Consider the following 23,197-nt stretch of genomic DNA (forward strand, 5'->3'; position numbering starts at 1 on the left):
GTTGACATCTTTATGGCTGATATCTCCAACACTCTGCAACTCACATCGAAACGACTGATAAACAGCACAACAGGTGGGAGGAAAAATATGTGTTTTTGATTACAGGGTGAACTGTCCCTTTAAGTTTGCATTTCCTTTAAAAAGAAAAAAGAGCTATTACTTTTACATGATGTCAGCCTTGAAATTAAAATTTCACGCTCATGTCCTTTTGTGCTCACAACTGTGGGTAAGACAGACTTGGCAATGATGAAGAATCAGTTCTGGCTGATTGCTCGGGCCATTATGGCCAACATCTTGAGCAACCAAAGCCTCTTTGTCAATCAGCTTGTCTGAAAGAGAAATTTCAGCTCATGTTTCATGAGCACAGATGAACACTATATGAGGAAAACTACTGTGTAACCGCGTCAACCGTGATTACTGTGCACATAAGTATGATGTGAGGACGGATCAACAAACATTTTAGGCAATAATACGGGACTCTCACACCGGTGTTGTCAGTTAATTTTGCTGATTAGGCAGACCTCTTTGCAGGTTGAAGATAGGTGGAGGTGCTGTGAGTTTGTCCAACTCACTTCAGTATAAGCTCAAGACTTTAATATTACTTTTGCGTGACTTTGATGTTGAGCATCTTATGACTCAATGGCAGAAGGAAAAAAGAAAGTGAGAAATCCCAATTTGGGCGAGTCAAACTTTTTTCTATATTCTCTGAAAACGTTGAAGCCACTTCTTGTGTTTCTGTATGTTTTAATTTTTCTGCTCATTGTAATTTTTTTACCTGAGTAATTTTGAATTGCAAGATTTTTTCAATTAGATTTTAGTTGCCAAATACAAACGAAAGACATATTCAGTATTGTAAACCTTTAATTTTTACATGCTAAGAAAACTAAAAACATCTGTTTCACGACTCCAAGTTCATATACGCGTACATCTGTTTTGTTCACATTTGGTGCAGTACCAAACAGTAGGACTAAACCTCAAACCACTTTTTGGTTTCAGAGGACCACCCACATTCAGCTGTGAGCCTCTGAGGAAAACTGAACTGTAAAATGTAAATATTGTTGGTGTTTTACTGCCACCCACTGAATGAAAAAAGAAGTGAAGCTTCTGTGTTTGACTGTTGCATATTGAACATTAAAATTGCTGTGTTCCTTTTCAGATTGGCGATTTTAAGAGTAACATGTGAGTATTGTTAAGTATTATTATTCTTAAATTGTATAGTTATAATACTAATGGTTCTTAGTTATGGAGGTGTTTAAGATACATTTGGCTTGGGAGCTGTGGGTCCTTTATCCACACTTTTTATGCCTCATCGACCAGTTTTTGTCTCCATTGTTAATCCGCTCTACAGCAGACAAAAGCCCAAGCTACACTTGTCAGACTGAAAGAAAGTTCAAGTGAAAGATGTTTGCTCTCAACTTCTCTATTGTTTGTCATTTCATACGTACGCCGTCCTGTCTGTGGGGTCCTGAGGCTGTAATCACCCTGTCCTCTTAATGTAAGGCAATAGTCTTTGTAAAGCATAAATTCTTACCTGGTGATGATATTATCAATCTTTTACAAAGAACACCAGTCTATATTTGAAAATCATTTTGTTAGAAGTATGGTTTTTTTTTTAGACAAGGAATAAAAGATCCCTGTCAGGTCTTAATTGTTAAACTTTTCTGTGGTTAAGTTTGTGAAGGTAAATATACAGTACTGTGAAAAAGTCCTAGGCCACCTAAACTTTATTTTAGCAAGGTTAAAATGAGAATACATGTTTATTTCTCAGTAGTATCTTTACTAAAATACAACTAGAACATACAGGAAATATGTATGCAATATTAAAAATGCAAATAAGAAAGGATAAGATTATTTCAACAGGCTAAAGTTACAAGTATTTAGTGTAACCTCCCTTTCCACTTAGCACATCTTGAACTCTGCTAGTGTTGCATGAGATTTACAACACTAATCTTCTGGTGTATTTACACCTATACACCTCCTATTTATAAATCTACGTAGATTGTTTTGGTGTGAGTTGCAGAGTGTTAGAGATGTCCTTCCTCCCTGCTGCAGTCAGACTGTACAACCAGCACTGCTCCCAGTAGACCACACACAACAATAACTGACTCCACTTGTACAGCTTAATACCACAAGTGCAATTTCACTTTCACTCATGCAACTGTGAACATTCTTTATTTAACTGTTGAGTTTCTCGGCGTTGTAAATACTGTATATATTGTTTGTTTATGTCGTCCTCTGTGCTTATTTCCTTCATCTTCATCCTGCACGTTTTTTGTACTTATTTATTAATATAGTTTATTTTGCACAGTTATCTTGCTATTTTGCTATCCCTTTGCTGCTGCAATGTTGGAAATTTCCCCACTGTGGGACTAATAAAGGATTATCTTATCTTATCTTATCTTATCTTATCTTATCTTATCTTATGTTGGCTGAAGAGATGTCTGCCTTCTCTCAAATATAATAGAACTAGAGGGCACTCAACGCACCAAAAAATACATTTGAAAACCCCAACAGAATGGTCTCTTTACAGAAATCATGATGCGATTACTCAGTATAATCCATAGACCTTGCTGTGAGAAATTTTAATTTTGATTTCTTTTGGTCTTTTTACTGAACTACATCCACCAAACATATCTACTGCAATAAAATTTTGTGACTCTGTTTGTCTCTTTTGCAGAGTCAGGTGCATTTGCAGCATAAATGTCTGACGATGGGAATCTGAATTCCCTCACATCTTGGCTTGTCATGGAAAAAATGTTGAGGTAAGTACTTTTTTTGACCATATTTAAAATTGCATCCTGTTGGCAAAACATCCTGAAATCTTACATGAGCCTAAAAGTAACTGCATCTCTATATGCATTAATTTTCAGTATTGAGCTGCTGGTATGCCTAAGGCACTATTGATCCAAATTATCATTTATCTTAAAAGAGCAGCAGTCATTGTGCTTCTCATTAAGGGTGGCACTTTAGCATCATCTTCATAAGAAAAAAAAGTTCGTCAAACTCAGTGCTGATTTGAAAAAAAAATAGTTGTAAATTCTCTTTATTAAGTAGATTCTTTGTCAGCACTCTAAATATTCTTGATAATTTACTGTACTTAGTAAAAGATCATTTGAGTAGATTAAATAATTATTTCGAGACACTCTGTCTCCTGAGCTTCACTCAGTATTTACTGTAAAATCAAACTGAGAAGCAACTTTTGAGGAACAGAGCTGTTTCCCCCTGCGATAAATCCCCTGTGTGTTCATGTAGTTCTCATATGCTTCAGACAAGGTGTTTATGTGCACACACACATATCTATTAACCTTGACTACCAGATTTTAACTTTAATCTTTAAATAAGATAAAATAAATACAATGAGGTATCTATGGCCTAAATAGGTATGTATATATTGTTTGAATTGTGAAGCATTTTGTTTCATTTGTAGAGAGTGCATTGTCATTATTATTCTATTGTAGCACCAGGTACTGCTGCGGACTTAGGTCAAGTGAACTACAAAGGTAGTTGCAACTTCCGGTTTCAACTTCCAAAATAAAACTATTGGCAAGCATACGACTACTTAAACCAAAGTACAAAAGATATTCCAGATCCCCATTTTGACCACTTGCGAGCAGCCCCCATTAAATGTGAGCGACTGGAATGACACATTCTCTTTCACTCTTGAACGTATATCAGGGCGATGAAAACTACCTTCAGTGTCAGAAACCATCTTTGAGAAAAAATTATTTGGCGTATACTTTGAGTTTTTAGTTTGGTCTATTGCTGTGTTCTGTTCAAAGTTTGGATTTTACCTTCTAGAAATCCTTCATATGTGGCCACTCCCAGGTTAAGAGGCTTGCCTTTCCATCGTTGCTTGCATAACAGGGCTATGTTGCCTTCAATTGGAAGTAATGATGGCTAGTGCGGTCGCTGCAGTAGAAATGAACCTGCTGATGTTTTGAACATCTATCACCATGTTTCTTGTATTGTTATCACGAAAGCAGAAGTTGCAGAACATCACTCGGTGGAAACGCAGTCATCTCGCAATTGTGTTTTATTGACATTTTGAAAATATCGCTTAATTTTTGTGCAAATCTGTAATGGAAGACCACCTAGTAACTTGCTATTGCCTCTCGAGTCGGGATGTATTATTACAGAAGGGACCGCCGCCTCTGGCTGCTTAGCAGCGGATAACTCTGCAATACAATACGTAGGCATCTTTGACATAACATCAAAGGTCTAACTACTTCACCCTCTGTTGATAGGGTTACAAACTAAAATGATGTCCAGATCTTGCATAATGCACCTTTAACATGATCATAATTGAAGTCATGACATTTTGTAGCTTTATTTTGAAATCGTGGAGCTGGTTTCCGGTGTCCTGCGCCTGCTTTCCTCAATGCAGACGGTGTGACGTCAGCCAGAGTCGGTCAGCTGGCTCCTCCATCTGAACAGCAGGGAGAGCCTCTCCCATAGGGAGACATCACCATCAACGCCCGAGCCTGGCCAGCAGCGTCGGCCGCCCGCTGGAAGGGGAACAAAACATGGAGGAAACGATGTTATAGTGACGGATCGGCCATCGGCGGGGATCGGGAGCGTTAGATTATTTATTTACCTATTTATTAATTTATTTATTTCCCCTGCCAGCAATGGCCGGGGTCCATGGCTGCGGCTGCTGAGAGGCAGGTGCAATATCATCGACGAAGGCATTTCGCTGCTCGGCATGGGCTCAACGAGGGCCGATCCACAGGCTGGCCCGCTCCGCACCCTCTGCTCCCCGGATCTGATGCTCTCTGCGGGAGGAGAGCTGTAGCTGGGCCGCGTCTGGAGGCGATACAACGGGCTGCTGCTGGAGGAGGAGGGGGCCCACTTTACATCAAAATATTAGAGCCGGTAATTTCAAGGTTACGCTCAGCAGTTCAGTGAATGCGCGCTGCTGCAACATGGCATAAGTGATTTCTGTATTAGAGGAAAGACTGTGATTGAATGTGCCCTTTTTTTCTGCGCTGAGCGGATCCAAACCGTGTGACAGTCTCGCCTTACAGGCCTGAAAAACTGTTTGAGGCGCAGCATCTGGAAATCAGAAGCTGCCAAGATGATGGAGCTGCAGATAGACGAGGTGGTCTACCAGGACGACTACGGCTCCGGCTCCGTGATGTCGGAGCGGGTGTCCGGTTTGGCCAACAGCATCTACCGGGAGTTCGAGCGGCTGATCCGCAGCTACGACGAGGAGGTGGTGAAGGAGCTGATGCCGCTGGTGGTGAACGTCCTGGAGAACCTGGACGCGGTGCTGACGGAGAACCAGGAGCACGAAGTGGAGCTGGAGCTGCTGAAGGAGGACAACGAGCAGCTCATCACCCAGTACGAGAGGGAGAAAGCGCTTCGCAAGCAGGCGGAGGAGGTGAGTCACCCAGCGGCTGTGGTGGGCCTCTCCACCCGCATCATCACATCCAGCTTCACGCTGCTTCCTTCGTAGTCACGGTGCAAGATGTCAGTGCCAGTAAACAGTCAATGTTAGGTACAAACTTTGATCAAGATAAACATATTTATATATGTATATATAGAAAAACGCATGTTTTATTCATTACTATCAGTGGTGGAAGAAGTATGCAGTTCCTTTACTTGAGTAAAAGTATGTGAAAATACTGAAGTAAAAGTCCTGCATTGAAAATATAAGGAAATAAAGTAGTAAAAGTAAAAGTACCCAATGCATAAAAATATATTTTTTAAAAAATTGTAAAAATCAAAACAAACCAAAAACAGATACAATTCATTTTGCTTATTGATTACTCCGCTAACCATTTGCTTCCTTCATAGTCATGGTGTCTGTACTGAGAGGTTTCACCAGACATGTGACTCATGTTTAGGCCTGTGACATGAGATTATTTATAGTCTCAATACACTGTTGACAAATTCCCAACACTTCTGTCAAGCTGTTTAGAAAATCTGTCGCCCTTTAATACAACTTAGAAGCCCATCATTAAGGTTTCATACCGATTATTAGTAGTTCATGAGACTAATAACCAATATTTGGAACTGGTATGCATTTACAAAAAAAATTGAAAATCTTTCTGTCAGTAGAGAAACAGAGAAAAACATTTAAAAAGTTATTTTGATTGCAAAAAAAGGATAAAATATTACACAATACCAATACGGTATGATGAAAAATTAAACAAAATCTATATTCACCATACATTGTGTAAAACTATTAATGATTGTACTTTGTATCTATTTTGAAAACCCTCGGAAACTCAAAACCCACAAGAGGGGTTTGAAAGGTATGTTTTCTTTAAAGGCTTCTAAATAATACAGTTTATCATAGCCAGAAATTTTGAAATTTGTTTATTTACGGTCATTATTTAAAAAAAAAAAAATGAAGTCACACACCAGCCACAACCTTCTCTGATACGTAAGGTTCAGAGTCCAGAGGTGGAAATGATAATACTCAAATTAAAATTTTACTCAAGTAAAAATAAAAAGGATCAGACATAACATTTACTTTAGAATACGTTTATTTTTAATTGGCACTTAATCTCTGGTGTCAGAAAAATATCGCCAGAAATAATACATTGGTGGAAAATTTGAAGTAAAGCAAAAGAGTAAAGTCCTGCAAAAAATGGAAATTATAATATGCCTTTTTGATTCAAATCTGCCTTCCAGAGATATTGCAGGTGAGCCAAGATGTTAATGTCAAGAAGCAGTGAATGCGTACTCTTCGTAAAAAAAATCTTAGTAAGAAAAATCTTAATTTATAAAATAACTACAGCTGTTTGATTAAAGTAGCAAAGTAAAAAGTACAATATTTTTAGAGTCAAAATATAAAATGGCATGAAAAGAAAACATTCAAGTGAAGTACATGTACCTCAAATTTGTACTTAAGTACAGTATTTGAGTAAATTTACTTAGTTACATTCCACCACTCATTACCACTTCTACTATGATTGCACGTACTATCACTAGGTCTGTTATTACGACTATAATATTACTGGACCTGCAGCTGTTTTTGTCACAGCTACGATCACGAACAGTGCTTTCACCACTAAAAACATGAATGCTAACCAACAATAATGACAAATATGTAATACAAATGTCAGTTTTTACAATAAATAACAGAAATTAATTCAATTTTTGCGCTCATATTATACCTGAGATGCCACCGCGCAGCTGAAGTCTCCTATGCAAATACACATGCAAATACAAAGTAAGGACGTGATAGCGTACATACAGTATGTGGTGATAAAGTCACAGTCAGCAAAGCTTTGACAGATGACGCTTGTAAGCACGACTCTCAGTGGGCGTCTACACATGAAAACACAGCAAGAACAGGGACACAAACAATAAGAGTGGACATCAATACGGAGCTATTACATTACCGGCCAAGCTCCACCTCCAGAAAATCTTTTTTTTCTCTGTCTGACCAGTGTAACAGCAGCCGTGGGATCCAGCAGGCATCATAAAGCAACTTTAATCCTCCTCCTATCCAAAGAGGCCTCAGCATATCACTGGCAGCCCCTGCTAGTATCAGCTTAGCTCAGCTTTTAGTGTGTTTCATCATCTGCTCTCCCCGCTGTGTTTCCTCCATAGACTGCTTATCTAGTTTGTTTTCACTGTAAGCTGTTAATTGAGGACTTGCTGATTCATAGTAACATTTCAGTGTTAGCACATTTAAGCTTATTTTAATGTTATGACAGAAAAACACTTTTTTGTGTTTGTATTGTAATTAATACTAGAAAACCAACAGGCACTGCAGGTAACCATGGCATAGTTCATCGGTTTAGATGCCAACAGGTTCAGACATGTTTATTTTTCCTAAAACTGAAACCAAAACCGAAACTAAAAGTGTCTTTATGATAACTTGCTGGGGAAGATAAAATAGGAAAACATCATAATGACTGTATATTCCTCAGATATAGAAATCAGAAGGCAGAGCTGGTGCTAACATAGCTCAGTAAACTAAAACATGCTTTAAAATCAAACCTTTTCCTTACACAAGAACTTGGAGATGACACTGTTCATTCCAGTTAAAATCTATTTAATAGTCGTATCCTGATACACTTTTTCTCTTTTGCTTACCAGTAATCCTTGAGTTAATTCATCACCTGTAGCACATATTTCCACAATTTCATTTGTCATGACCATTACTGTATTATAAATTACATCTATAATTTTTATTTTCTGTATCAAGGGAAGGTTTTGATCAGTGTACCGGCACATCGACGCAGAGGAGCTGCTGGTACTATTTTTTCTGCTAATTGCCAAACAGTTCACTGAAGCAGTTGGCAGTGCTTTGTGCTTTTAATGAGCATATACTTGTAATCTTTTAACTTTCTGTGTCTGGATCCTTCCAGCAAAAGCCGTGTTTCATATTGGACTCAACACTGCCAGTGTCAAAAACTGCTGTTTCCATTTGTCACCTAAAAATGAAAACATGGGAATATAGTGTCCAAGTTGCAAAATACCAAAGTAATCCTTTAATAAAATTGTCTTATATGGTCAAGTGTATTTGATCGTCTTTGGCATTGAGGGCTCTGTGGTTATGTTTGCAGCCAGTGAGAGAAGTCAATTTACATTTTCGGTTCAAATTAGGTGACATATTTAAATGGAACAAATAAACAGACAGTTATGTCTGACATCAGAGGGCTTTAATGGGGGATGGGACGACGTGCGAGGGGTGGGGAATCATAGAAAATCAATAGCACACAGAGCACACTGAGGGAGCCTGGCACTGTAACCTGATTTGTGCTTACGAGGAGCAGAGACTGAAAAACAAAAGCAGAGAGAGAGAAAGCTGCAGTATGAGTGAGTAAGCGCTTGGGCCGGATCGGACAGAGGCAAAGGCTAATACAAAGAAAAGGCAGTGTGAGAGAGAATCTCAGAGCCGGAGGAAACAATAACACGCCCTCTCGCAAGACACCGCGAGCAACAAGCAAAAAGCGGCTCAGATTACAAGGTTATTAGGCTCAAGCTAATTGTAAACAAAGCCCCAACTCCCTGTCTGCTCATGAAGCCTTCACCAACATATCCAGGATCACAATTACTAAACTGAGGTTAACAAAATCAGCCATTTTGTAGCATCTTTGATGTTTTCTGTCTTTTTCTGAGATGGCACGCTGGAACGATCCATCACTTTGTATCAAAAAGACTGTTCAGAGGGTGATGACAGTGAAATATTTATTACCTCTGCCTCTGACCATGCTCTTATCATCTTCTCTGTTGGTGTGATTTGGTTTTAGTCCCTGAAGCATGAAAAAATGATTTAACTTAGCTTTAATCCATGTGTCTGTCTTCTTGTTCTGCAAATTCAACATGGTCAGAAATAGATTTCTAAACATACAACCTGAGAACTTTTTCTCAAGGTTTTAAACTAATTGCAAACAAATACAGTCTCCATTTTGCACTATATTTCATTATTTTCATGCTGCTGTGAGTTCAAGAGTGACCATATTGCAGTCACTTAGCTATGGTTTGTCCAGAGAGCACATTAGCTTCACTCACGCGTCACATGACATCCTAATGAGTTATTCATACTGGACAGGACAAGACACCAAGTACCAGCCCATAAATACTTTTGAAAAATGCACCACAATGTCTGTCATCAACAAACCCCTACAATACTGCATGCTGTACCGTCATAACGGTATGCATTTTAACAGCAAATACATTTGCATTTTAACAGCAAATACTCCGGAGATTTGAGATGTTAGGTGTTTGATGCAGGTAACAGTGCAGGATAGAGGAGTGCATTTGAAGGGCATTGCTGCAGTACGTGCTCCCAGTCCAAAGGGATGGGATGAAGGATGTTATTTTATGAAGCTGTGGTCTGCTGCTCTGAAGCTAGAACAAATACACAGCAGAAAAGTTGTGCCAGTTTTAGGTGCATTAATAATCTTAATTGCCTAATATCAACAGACCACATCCATGCCTTTATGTATTGGAGAAAAATTATTCTTTTTGTGAAGCTCTGTTTTATGCTGAAGAAAACACACAATGCTGTCCCTGAAATATTGTATATAATTTGGAAAAAATAAATGTAAAAAAATTAATGGTAAAAATAAAGCACACTTTCTATACAGAAATTCTCATTTATAACATAAACAATATTTACATATATTAAAAAAAAGAGGAAGTATACATTTATATAGTACTACCACTTCTCCATAACTCCAACTGCCTCATACATACATATATACAACGTATACAACTCACAAAAACATATTGTACATTTCAAATATACACCCCATGTCAGTCAGATGTAACTACAGATGTATTTGTCTCTTTTATTATGTTGGAAGAAAAGGTCCAAAAAACAAAACAGTATGACAGCTGTATATTCAGCTTGGTCATTGATAATAAAATGCAAATTCACTTTTATTGAGTTGCTTATTTGCCAGTAAGTTGATATGCTAAAGAAATGTGTCCTGTAAAATGAGCTTGCAAGTAGAGTAACATCTCTGATACTTTACTGTGCTAGACAATATCAATGTTAGTAGTTTTTTTCATACTGCAGGTCATCGTATTGTAGCAGTTGGTTTTTTTTTGTGTGTGTGGTGCATATCTGCTGCATATTCCTGGTTCCATAGTCTCCCTGCAGTCAGAGGATTACAGTATTAAGACTTTGTGGACTTGCACTGAAAAAAGGACGTCATTGTGAACAGCTTTATATAAAAAAACAAAACAAACGTGCAACGCGAAAGGGAAGTAGGCTGCTCTGTGTGTTCCTCAGAGTTTATGTGTACATTGTGACGTACTTTACAGAGCTGGTGACAAACTTCAACCTCTCTGTAAGAGGGCAATGCTTTAAAAATTACAGTCATCTTGTCCAAACACACTTGAGTCTCGGATTCGTGCAGGGTAGACTGCACAGACTGCAGACTACACAACACTGTGTATTAAGCACAGGCAAAGTAATCTTAGTGTACAGTGTTTTTTCATATTAGTTGCACCATACAGTAATTACAATGCTATAAAACTTGTGACTTTCTGTGCAGTTTGTGAATATTTCCAGCTGTGTAAAGCCTTCTTTTTTCCTCATGTGTCTCCCATCAGAAATTCATTGAATTTGAGGATGCATTGGAAGCTGAGAAGAAGGACCTGCAGGTGCAGGTGGAGTTTCTGGAGCTGCAGGCGAAACAGCAAGAGCTCAAGACAAAGAATTATTCTGACCAGAGTGAGTGTACAGACATCCATGTTACAAACTTTAACACTGGAAAATAGGGTCGAGGTTGAAGAATACCAAGCTTGCCCTTTAAGGTCTAGTTTCATTACCTGGACAATGAGTTTTAAAAGTTATATGATGGATTTATCTTAATTGCTCTAAAGCTATTCAAGTGGTTCAGATACACAAAAGAAAAAGTAATACTGAAGTTAAAATGGGAAGATGGAAAGGGAAGTAGACACACTGTTGGTGGATGTTGTATTTTTAGATTATGATGCTTTTGTGCGTTTGTCAGTGCCTTATGAATACTGGCACACATATTTGATTGGCACTTTTGTTGTTTTCTTTGCCATCTTCCCATAAAGTTTTTTTTTCTTGATGTTTTTCTGTCAATATTTCCTGTGGAGTTCAGACCCAAAAAGCTATCTTAAACACTGGGACGCAAGACTAAACATTAAAAAAATTACCTCAGGGTTGTCTCTTTGCACCAACTGTCAGAGTCCTCGTGGTGTTTTTGTGCTGTTAACACTGTTGTCTCTCTCTGTCTCACAGTCACTCGGTTGGAAGAGCGAGAATCAGACATGAAGAAAGAGTACAACGCCCTGCACCAGCGCCATACTGAGGTAACATCCAGCCCCGAAAAATATCAACTGAAGTCCCTAAACCTTCCATTTGGAGCAAAAATCTTACATTTTCATTATTTATTATATCTTCAAAAACCACCAAACATACCTGTTAACTACTGATTCGAATGCTGCTAATATTATCATCCGCAACTGTGCAAAACAGTAAATTAGGCAAAATAATGTGGTAAAAGAGCATACCTCTGATTAGCATGCTGTGCTTTTCTACAAATCAAATGCTTTACATTGGTGCTGACCATTTCTGCATAACCGTATTGTTTAGCATTTAATGTGTTCTGTCCTACATTTGAGGCAGTCGTTTTGGCAAAGAAAACCCTTTAAAGTGCAGAAATGTTTGTTACGGATCACCTAAGACAAGCAAATCTTCGCAAGTAAATGGAAATCATCTTTCTGAAAAGCAGAGAAACACAATTTAAAAATCAAAAACTGGTTGTGTACATTAAAAAAGAGGGTCAGCATTAAAATAAGTCAATAAGACCGGATAAATGTGATTTGTAGTATAATAAATAGCAGTATTAAAAAGTCTTTATGGTCCTTTGAGCTTCATAATCTTATAGTCTGATTTTACTTCGAGTTATCCAACATTTAGCAGATTATAAATGCTGTAATTGAATCATTTTAATCTTTTTACATGCGACGTATCTACTTACCAATCCATGGGTGTCTCTCGTGCTCTCTCATCCTCAAACATATGCTTTTCGCTTCCTCTTTTCTCACATCTTTTTCTTTATCTTGCCATCGTACATCACAGATGATCCAGACGTACGTTGAGCACATAGAGCGGTCCAAAATGCAGCAGGCAGGGAGCAACAGCCAATCAGAAGGCCCCGGCTGTGGACGAACGTGAGTTGTTTAAATGCGTTTGCTAATGTGTAACGGTTGCACGTATATCGTTGTGTGGATTTGATTTGTAACTTTCATGCATCGTCTTGTTGCAGATGTTTCTTGTTTTGTCCTTAGTGTGTTAGGCTTTTTGTGTTTCAACTTGCTTATTGTGTTGATGCTGGCATTTGTTTGTCAGGTGATGAACAGCTGCAACTTTTTACCCATCGACAGAGAGGAAGTGTGCAAAGAAACCTGGCAGCCATTATGGGTCTTGTGGGAAGTAATTAGAAAAAAATAAAAATTGGAGTTTATTCTCCAGTTTGCAGTGTTCAGCAATTGGCCCGACCCACGAGTCCTGAATATTTATAAGCGTGAAGCGAGACGAGGAATGGGACATCTGGTGCTGCTTCTGTAGCTGAAGTGCAGATTAGTCGTGTTCACTATACACAGTGCCTTAAAAATCTATTCAGCTTCACCGTCTCAGGCATCCTAATCCTACAAATCTTCATCAGCTTTTATAAAACAGAAGACTGACTTATTAGGAATGTACCCAAAAACAAATACGCTATTCAGGAAAGCATGAATAATGCAATGGAAACAGTTATTTTAAATAAATTTGCTTGTTATTATTTTGGAAAAACGTTAACATATCCATTATGTTTCTTCAGATAGATTCATATCATTGTGGATCTCTACGAGATAAGAATAGCCATTCCTTTTGCAAAATTGGACCTTGATTTGGCTATCTAGTTGTTTAATTTACTTCACATTATTAAAAAGTGATTGCTGTATTCTGAGTGAAGAAAAAAATCCTCAAAAAGTTTAGTTGTATAAACACTTTAAAAGTTGAGTCAACTTATAAAAGTGAAAAGGTGTGTTTGTGTGTGTGTTTGTTTCATTTGTCATGGCATGTTCCTGCCTTCTGTCTCTCTAATCAGTGTCTGTCTGTCTGTCTGTCTTGCTGGCTTGCTCTCTGTGCTGCTGTTTTGCACAGTCAACGCCACACATGGAGGAAAAGGTAAATCCAACATGGTCCCACAACTGCCCTCACACCTCTCCCTCAGCTCCGCCATCTAAACCGGCCTGTTTCTGACCTAAAATGTGACTTAAGATCTGCTATTGCCCCTCCTCATATTTTTGTCGTGCTCCAAAACCTTGTGGAAAGAAGCATCCCTTTAAGCGTTTGCTTTATCAGTGGTTAATGCTTGTGACAACAATTTATGACCTTGAATGTGTCAGTAATGTTGCATTCTTATGAACAGTGAAACAGGGAATGGTTGAAGTCATGTAAAGCAATGCAGTCGATATCTTCTTCTCTTTCTCCCTCATTAATTGCAAGTCAGTCTGGCCATGTCTTCTCTGCCTGCTCTGCTTGTCTGTCTCGCTCTTCCAGAAGTGGAACAATATTTTTATGACAAGAAAAAGCAATAATATAGATAGATATTGATATTAAACAAAGAAGAAATAGATATTTTCTGCAGATCTTGTACTTTTTTCTGATGTGGAAGACACAAGATTTTATTTGAACTTTGCACATGCAGTCACAACTTGAGCTGTGCATGTCTGATATATTAAAGAGTAGTAGATCTAAGTAGATACATTGATTTCCTGCCTGCACATGCAGTTCGAGTTAGTTTTGTCCAGGAATCATACAACCTAAAGACTGCATGTAGTTTATCAGCCATACATGAAACTAATTCCTTTATAGGAACATCTTTATATATCTTTTTTGTGAACCTGCCTGTGGTTGCCTGTGTCGATGACTCGGTCTGTTTGAATGAATTGCATCTGTATCCCCAGATAATGAATGAAAAGCTGGGAAAAAAAGACATGAAAGCACATGAGGCAAATGTGTCTGCATGCCCTCAGAGCCCGTGTTTCTTGTTGATGGGCCTGTAAATCAGCCATTTTGCCTGTCCCCTAGAATCTCGGTCTCTGCTGTGCTCTACTTCCACATCACTAGATTTGAAAATATCAGGATGCAGTTTGATTGCAGGCATTCGCTGTTTCTATGTGCAGTTCCTCATGTTTGTGTGTTTTTTCTGGGTGATCAGACTTTCCTAATAAGGTCGGACAAACATTTTAAAGCAAATTCATATTCTTGCCAAGAGTTAGAAGAGAAGATTGATGCTACTCTCATGTTTGTACAGTAAATATGAGGCTTTAGCCAGTTGTCTTATCTTAGCATAAAGACTGGAATAAAGGTGGAACAGCAAGTCTGGCTGTGCCTGAGGGTAACAACCTACCACCACCTCTAAAGCTCACTAATCAAAGAGGTATTTTTTTGTTTGTTTGGCTTAATCTGTACAAACTCAAAAAGTGAAGTGTAAAAAATGTAATGCATTACGGAGGGTAATGTGCTGGACTTTATGTTAGGATAAGCTGACTGGATGCTGGTTGTTGCTTTGTATTTCCATATTTGACATTTGTATCAATCTACTCATCTAACTCAGCAAGAAAGAGAATAAGCATATTTAGGAAATATTTTCCAGGTTGTTTTGAGAATCTAATGCATGCCAGGATAGGTTGCAGCCCTGGAGGAGAAAAAGTGATTAAATATAATAAATGATAAACAACAGTCAGTCTCATGTTTGTCTCCACCTCTCTCTGTGTCTTCTCTGCCAGCAGCAAAGCGGAGCGCCCACCTTCATTGAGCCTGTACCCCAGCGGCGAGGGCATGGTACGTGGGGGTCTCGGGGGGGCTAGGATGATGCCCGGGAAAGACATCTGGCAGGTCAGCGAGCTCGGCCAGTCTACCTTCTGCTCCGCCTATCAGGTGGGACAGACAGCGGCCCTGTCTTTCTCTGCAGCCTGGGGAGTGGAAGGGGGAGGGGACGGCCTTACTGCTGCCCCTCCTGCTAGCCACACCCACAAGGACCACCTCCCCTCCCACGCCTGCTTGTGTCACCTTTGAGGAAACTAGATTATTAGCATCACATAGGAATCTAGCTTTTAAAGGTGGAGTCTGTGATTCTGGAGAAAGAAGTTTCGTTTAACCGGAACAAAATACTCCCGTCATGTGCCAGATTTATGATCCATCTCACTCCCGCTGTCTCTCTTCATACATACTCGGCCTTTTCTGGTTTTCTGTGCTCGAGTGTAAACGCCCCCCCAGTGCTGATTGGCTGAAATAGTGTTGCCTGGCTCGATCTGAGGCACTTTGTTTCCCCTTCACAGAGCCAGGACGGTTAATGCAACTAGAGAAAATAGTCTCTGAATCTGACAAAAGTGTATTGGAATAACCCTTTAAAACCTGAGCAAATTGGCTTGATTTCTTTCAAAAACATGGAAAGATGACAATGAGCAAATTAACAAGAAATTACCCAAAAATTAGGAAGAAATTAGTAGCTACAAGAAACTTACCTAAAATTAGCAACAAAAATAAAAAATAAAATAAGAGAGAGAAAAGTAAGAGAACAAAAACCAGGAAATGAAATGAAAAAGTGCCAAAATAAAAATGAATATAAATAATCATAAATATATTTAATTTATTTTCATAATCTAATTTTAAATATAACATTATAACAATTATATAATAATATCCAACTTTAAACTAACTTCCCTGTGGGAAGCGGCTGCTGGCTAAACAGTGTTTTGGACAGGACTGAAGAGTTGAACAAGAGATTAGAGCATGCGAAGTCCGCGCACTTGCTATGCTTGAAAACCTTTGTGGACATGGATGGATGGTGACACTTACATCACACAGGCCCAAACGTACCCTCACGAACATCCAGAAAACTATGAATTGGCCCTTAGAATTGCTGACTGCACCTTCAAACCTTTAAACCACCTTTTAATCAAAGTTTTTTTTATCTTAAAGTCAGATTTGTTAGGGTTTTACAGTGTGTTGACTCAAGCAAGCAGGGGTCCATATTTTTTCATGGCGTTTTCGTTATAACTGTGTGATTATGGAGCTTCTTCTGTGTCCTTATGTTTTTAGTTTAAACTTAAGCGTTAAGTTTAATGTCCAAATGTCCCTTCTTTCTTTACTTTACTTTTTTTTTTTTTTTTACTACTAACTCATGCTTTTTCTGTGACACAAACAGCCAAGGTAAGAAAAAAAAGAGGGCAGTGTTGCTTTCTTGTTGTGGCTTCTCCCTGTATTAGCAATGAAAACATGCTTAGAAAATATGCACAGCTAAAAGTGCATATTTTAGGAGTTAGATATGCTTGTATTAAATTTTGTTATTAGTTGTGACCGTGACTAAGATTTCTTGGCAACCTGTAAAGTCCAAAGTGTATGTAAATTTAAAGTCCTTTGCTGGAAATTAATTCAGAACTCATAGTTGCTTGACTTTTTAACTTCCCTTAAAACTTTGATAAGGACATTTTTCCACTGAAAATGGGTCACACATTATTTTCGTTAATTGGTTTCATGGGTCAAGAACTTGCCAAACATTTAAAAAATTGACATCACACCAAAGTTGTCCAAAATTTGATGCCCTTATTTTATGTTTTTACTCATTGTATTTAATATGTAGCTAATATGACAGTGATTTTAAGATGCTGGACGACCTGTAGTCCAAACTTGACTGTCAAACTGACAAACTGTTGAACAAAATAGCCTAAAAATGAGGTGGTAATACATAATGTGCTTTAAATCCTTTGTGTCTTTCATGACAACATGGAGTGTAGAAAACTGAAGAAAACTGAACTATAAAACATGGAGGTGCTTATAAGAAAGTCATAATTAACTCTGTCTGGTAAACTCTCACTACCAGTCGCACCAGTTACTAGAAATAAATAAAAAGTTAGTGATCCTGCCTTCACTATATGATGCTCATATCATGCTGTTTGTCTCCTGCCCCCATGTCGTCTTCTCAAACCACGCAGGAGGATGGATCAGAGTCCGACTCGGTGGCGGCCACACCCAGCAGCACAGGAAGCAAGTCAAACACACCCACCTCCTCCGTCCCCTCAGCCACCGTCACCCCCATCAACGAGGGTTTCCTCCCGCAATCCGAGTTTGATGTGATGCGGGCTGCGAATCGCAGGAAAAGTGCCAAGCGGCTCAGTCGGAATATGGAGGTGCAGGTATCCCAGGAAACCAGGAATGTCAGCATCGGTAAGAGGGTATCACCAAATGCAGAACGTCGTCAGTTTTAACACATCATGTGGGAGATAATGACTCTCAAACTTTGTTCCCTCCTCGATATCGACGTGATGCAAACTGCAACAAATATATGTAAATTTTTAATGTCTTCTAACTTTCATTTCTGTTGCGTTTCTTTAATGTTTCTGCAGGTATGGGAAGCAGTGATGAGTGGTCCGAGTTTCAGGAGATCATTGATTCGACCCCTGAGCTGGACATGTGTGTGGACCCCCGTGTGTACGGAGGAGGAAACAGGTACAAAAGCCCTTTCAACTCCATTACTGCATATGCACAGCACACACTGACAGTGCACAGTGAAAATCCTCTATTCAAAGAGTAGCGTCTTTTTATTTGACAACATGGACCCTATTATCCCATGTTTTAGAATTCAATGTTATAAGAAATGTAAGATTTTTTTTCCCTGCGTTGTTACACTTAAATGCATATAACTTTCATTATGGATTAAAATATTTGAATTTTTCTAAATCTGCGTAGTTTTATTTTGTTAATATCAATGTTTGGTGGTAAATATGTTCATGAAAAAAGTGTTGAAATGTTGAATACTTATCTTTCCCACTGTATGTCTATATGACTATTGGGAGCATTTTTTTTATTGGTCCCCCTATAACAGGTTCTTTTTTGGATGATTTTTTCAATGACAATCTCCTGATTTTTACTTCATGTCACTCTTGAAGAACTGTGTGTCTAAGAAAATTATTCTCTCCTTAGTATGCGGATTAAATTTAAATCACGCTATCCTCGCCCCCTCCTCCATCCCTTCACACCAAAAGGGTGACAGAAAGTTGAAAATGAATAAACTAACAAAAAATAAAAGAATAAAAAAGTGACTTGAAGAAAGGAATCAGAAGACTTTAATTTAAAAATGCGTCAGACTGCAAGAAATAAAAATTAAAGTATAATTTTTTAATGCATGTGTTTTGTCTTTCAGTGTTTAGTTCAGCGCCAGTGTTTCCTTTCTCAATTCCATTTTTTGATGCCAAAACTCACTGTCACTGTTCAAGCTCTATAAAGTTGTTTTAAAATATTTATAGTGTTGGTGCCATTTACCTTATATGAATTTTGACCTGATTAAAGTCTGAGGACCAAAATACCATTATTCCAGGGAGTACAAGTGACCGACAGTGAGCAGTTTTTCTGGTTCTTTCACAGCTGTTGTTTAATGAAATCTGTTTCAGCCCCTCCCAGGGCATCGTGAATGAGGCCTTCGGCATCAACACCGACTCTCTCTACCACGAGATCAAAGACGCCAAGTCGGACATCATTGGAGATGTAGATGCAGGAGCCGAGCTGCTAGGTATGAACTTTGATTACTGTAAGTTTTGCTGCAGTCGCTGGTTCATCAGTTGAAGTACTGATATTAAAGCTTGGCAATAAATTTGAAGCAAATTTGGCCATAAGGATACTTTGCTGGTTGCAGCTGGGTACTCTTTTGTTTAGTGGTAAATATATATTTAACTTCAAATGAAATGCCTGAAAACTGCTATCCTCCTTCACCTGGAACTGGTGAAAGTGAAGCTTAAGACTTAAACTGTTTGCCAATACATGATATTACTCTTTAATATCAGATTCAGTTTACATCCAAGTAAGGGTGAATGTATGCGCGCCCTACAAAAAGCCGGTGTTTGTGTTGCCTTTGCGTTACTGCAGGGCAGGAGCTCCATGTGAGGCTGTGTGAATGTGCCACTGCACTGACTTTTTAATTTGTTATTCATTTATTTATATGTATAATTTTTTACCTTGCATGGCCGAGGCTGGAATACACTCCGTGCCAGCAGCTCATACTGCGTCACACCCTGAGAAACCATACGATCCCTCTGGCTGCACCCCCAACCCCAGCTGCCCATTTATGCAGTGTTGCTTTTATTATTTCTTTGTTTTCTATTTTCTTATCGAGCAGCATGTCTATTGCAGCTCATTTCAAGTGCTGCGATTTTAAGCATATTTTTAAAAATTATTAGATTTATCAGATTTTATTGCACATCATGTTTATGCTTTTTTTTTTTTTATCTTAGAAGATCATCGTCAGTGTACAGCCAACACACATTTTGGGGATTCTAGTTGATTTTGTTTCTCTTAATTTCTCGGTTGTTTTGGGTTCATTGCCCCTTACGTTGATACAGCAACAAAAAAAAAAAAAAGAAAAGAAGAAGAACAGGAGATTTGATCCGTTTCAGTCCATCTGATAACTTCTCACCGTTTTCTTTTTTCCTCTTTTTTATGTGCCTCTGCTGGTGACACCCATAGGCGAGTTCTCAGGTGTGTATCTGAACATTTATTGGTTGGTATCTTCTTCTTTTACTCTCTGGACTCCTCTCTTTTTTTCTAAACTCTTTTAACCAGTGTTTACAACTCAGAAAAGGGCGCATTACTATAGTTTTAATGATTTTTATTTTATTATTATTAATTTATTGTCTGGTCAAGCAATTGGACATTTTGAAATTTTGATGAAACAGTAGATGCCCAATATCCGTACACATGCAGTAAAACAGTTTTTTCTCGTTCCTTTAAAGTCACAGTGAATTTTTAAAAAAATTTTTGTGATTGCCACAAGCTCTATCAGTCTGCATACCTTAAGCTCTTAGCCAGTAATTTAGGAATAACTCTCCCACCCAGCCTCACGTTTAAATAGATAATATATAATTTTACGGAAGCAACTTGCTTTAAAAAAAAAATTGTTTCACTGGGACTTTAAATAAATATGATATTTTTGAATAACATGTCTTGTTTTAGTGTGAGGGCCAGTTAGCAGCTTTAGTGATCTTCAGCCCTCCTGCTCTTCTTCAAGTCCAAAATAATAAATGCTTATCAGCCTCCTCTCTCTTCTGTCTTCCACTCCTGTCCTCCTCTCTTCCTCTCTGATCTGTGGCCTCTCTTCTTCTTCCTCTTCCTCTCACTCCCCTCCCTTCTTCTTCTTCTGCTTCTTCTTTTGCCTCCAGTTCGTGATGATTTCTTCGGTAAGGCGCACCCTGCCTACGCTCATGGTCACATTTGCTTGTTATGTCATTCCCTGGCCTCCAGCTTTCACATCCTCCTGGTTCCTTCATTGTGTCCGTTTTGTTGTGTGGCTTTATATTTATATTTTGTGCCACCTTTGCATACTTAATTTTTAAATATTTGTCAGCCAACAATTGCACATTTATAGCACATTTAAATACCCTTGTGTTTGGAAGGGAAACTTGAGAAGAACTGAATGGTGAAGAGAAAGTACAGAACTTCTATGAGGAACAACTAGAGCTTTTCTTGGAAGATAAACAGTAGAAAACAAAAGGAGGCCGCCTCAGTTGGCTTTGATCAAATGTTTTGTCATTTCAGTACGACAGTGTGTTCACGAGCTGTTAGATGAGATGACATCAGTTGTGCAGTTTTTTTAATGACAATGATCAGAAAGCTAAAGTATAACAACAACAATAATAATCTTTATTTGTATTACACCTTTCATACATAAAATGCAGCTCAAATTGCTTTGCAGGTGATAGCGCTAAAATTTAAAACCTAACAATGTAAAAAAAAATCTATATTTATTTATTTATCTAGACAGAACAGGCCAGAGGTGGAAAACAAATAATAGAAATAGAAATAAAAAACATCAAAAGAGTAACAAACTGATGTATTAAACAAATTTATGAACGTCACAAAAGAAATCCTTGTCCAAGAAATATGTGATTTATGCTAAAAGATTAATTTTAGGTAGCAGGTTGTGACTGACAGTTTATCTGTTGCATTGCGGTTAAAAGTCAGTCTGAGCTGCCTCGAGTCGACACATGTTGAACCCCGAAACACCTTTTTCTGCCTCGATAGGGATTATGTTGTGATATTTGATCTGAATGTGTAGTAATTTTATAATTTACTGTCCCCTGAGGACCATTTTCTATGTAGACTACACCAACTACCAACAGTCTTTTGTATTTGACATGTGATACCTCAGAACCTTTTTGTTTTTCGTTTGTCCAGATTTTTCTGTGTTGAAATTTCTGCTTAAAGTTTGTGTGCTTGGTTTCTGTTGCGCAATGCTTGCTGCTTGCACGTAACATTTTCAGTTGATGTTTGGCGATAATAAAGATAATTTAGGTTTAATAACTATGTCAATAGGGTGAGCATTACTTTAAAGGTATACTATGCAGGATTTTCTAAAAAACAATGTATAGACTCAAACAAAAGAAATCCCTCTCAATCATCACTTACGACCTGCTGTGTGTGACAATGTATTTATCTGCAGAGACTTTTCCCTCTGCCTGCATTTTATCCTTATTTTGCTGGTTTTGGGATGTTGCACAGCATGCAGGTTAGGTCAAGACTTTATAAAAAGGTAGTGACCAAGAGGAAGACATGAAAATCATGGATGCCGTGCCAGAAAAGTGCAAATATAGAGAGAATCTTGGGTTTTACATTCGCTGGCAGTACTGTTACCTGCATGGTATACCTCAGCACTATCACGGTTAAAAGGGATCAACCCTGATTTCTAAATATATGGGTACTCATAGAAGCAGATCCTTTAAATCACGTTATGAGTGGAAGAGTTGTTATGCTGGTACAGAGCCAAAATGTTCTCACAAGTTGGCAATGTACTAAAAGTTAAAATGTTAAAAATACACCAGACTCCTGACAGCTGTGTCTGTCATTCTTAAGGAATAAATATGAGAAGAAGTGTAGTTTCACGAGTGTTTTCTCACTGTTCTCCCAATATGTAACATCAAACCTTCATTTTCAACCTGATAGCCTCCTTGTTACATGAGTGCTCAAATCAATAATCTGTCCATTAATTTTCATTTTCCTTACATTATTAAACTTATGGCTTTTGTGGAGGTTTCTCAATAATTTGCTCCAAAACAGACACTTAACCTTGGCTGGTCTGAAAGGCAGTGCTGCCACAAAACTCTGGAAAATGCATTTTGCGTATCGATCAATGGATTTATTGATTTATGGATGTTGTGTACTGTGTGTGATGAGTAACAGAGACATGAATGTTGCTGTTTCAGGGATGGGTAAGGAGGTGGAGAACCTGCTGACAGAGAACAAACAGCTCCTAGAGACCAAGTAAGAGACACAGACATAATTAGTGTGTGTGTGTGTGTGCGTGTGTGTGTGTGCGCGCACGCGCGCGCAGACATGAAAACTGGCTTTAATGTCTTATTTTCTGCTCTTTGCTCAACAGAAATGCTCTCAACATTGTGAAAAATGACCTAATTGCCAAAGTGGACGAGCTGTCGGGGGAGCAGGAGGTGCTGAGGGAGGAGCTGGAGGCTGTGAGGCAGTCCAAGAACAAGGTGGACGCCAGAGTCAAGGAGCTGGAAGAAGAACTCAAGAGGTGAAAATAGCAAGACATTTGTTTTTTGGAGTAATTTGATGATTTTAGGAAGAAAGCAACATGCGCCTTAAAATTGGTAAGTAATGAGAAATACATGTATAGATCTTACAAATAACAATAAACAGGATCAAATGTAACTTAAAGGGTAACTTTGGTATTTTCTTTTATGTTTTTGT

General features: G+C 38.4%; 1 protein-coding gene across 21 annotated transcripts in view; it reads left to right on the plus strand.

Moving 5' to 3' along the window:
* Nucleotides 1-1,206: 1,206 nt before the first annotated feature.
* Nucleotides 1,207-23,197, plus strand: part of mapk8ip3 (mitogen-activated protein kinase 8 interacting protein 3) — a 38,209-nt gene continuing 16,218 nt past the window's right edge. For 3 of the 21 annotated variants that reach the window (XM_088091263.1, XM_088091266.1, XM_088091262.1), the window contains exons 1-13: nucleotides 4,388-5,380; nucleotides 11,026-11,146; nucleotides 11,687-11,757; nucleotides 12,530-12,621; nucleotides 13,598-13,621; nucleotides 15,229-15,379; nucleotides 17,437-17,668; nucleotides 17,848-17,950; nucleotides 18,892-19,010; nucleotides 19,961-19,972; nucleotides 20,653-20,670; nucleotides 22,693-22,750; nucleotides 22,869-23,021. In XM_088091263.1, the coding sequence (XP_087947389.1) occupies nucleotides 5,075-5,380; nucleotides 11,026-11,146; nucleotides 11,687-11,757; nucleotides 12,530-12,621; nucleotides 13,598-13,621; nucleotides 15,229-15,379; nucleotides 17,437-17,668; nucleotides 17,848-17,950; nucleotides 18,892-19,010; nucleotides 19,961-19,972; nucleotides 20,653-20,670; nucleotides 22,693-22,750; nucleotides 22,869-23,021 (1,460 nt within the window). In that variant the 5' untranslated portion in view covers nucleotides 4,388-5,074. Of the gene's footprint in view, nucleotides 1,496-2,677; nucleotides 2,763-4,386; nucleotides 5,381-11,025; nucleotides 11,147-11,686; nucleotides 11,758-12,529; nucleotides 12,622-13,597; nucleotides 13,622-15,228; nucleotides 15,380-17,436; nucleotides 17,669-17,847; nucleotides 17,951-18,891; nucleotides 19,011-19,960; nucleotides 19,973-20,652; nucleotides 20,671-22,692; nucleotides 22,751-22,868; nucleotides 23,022-23,197 lie in introns of those variants that run through there. The other 18 variants (XM_088091255.1, XM_088091269.1, XM_088091254.1 and 15 more) reach the window with 18 other exon arrangements.

The sequence above is a fragment of the Plectropomus leopardus genome, chromosome 18, assembly GCF_026936395.1.
Source record: "Plectropomus leopardus strain MGB_pleo_1.0 chromosome 18, ASM2693639v1, whole genome shotgun sequence".
In the NCBI taxonomy this organism is placed as follows: Eukaryota; Metazoa; Chordata; class Actinopteri; order Perciformes; family Serranidae; genus Plectropomus; species Plectropomus leopardus.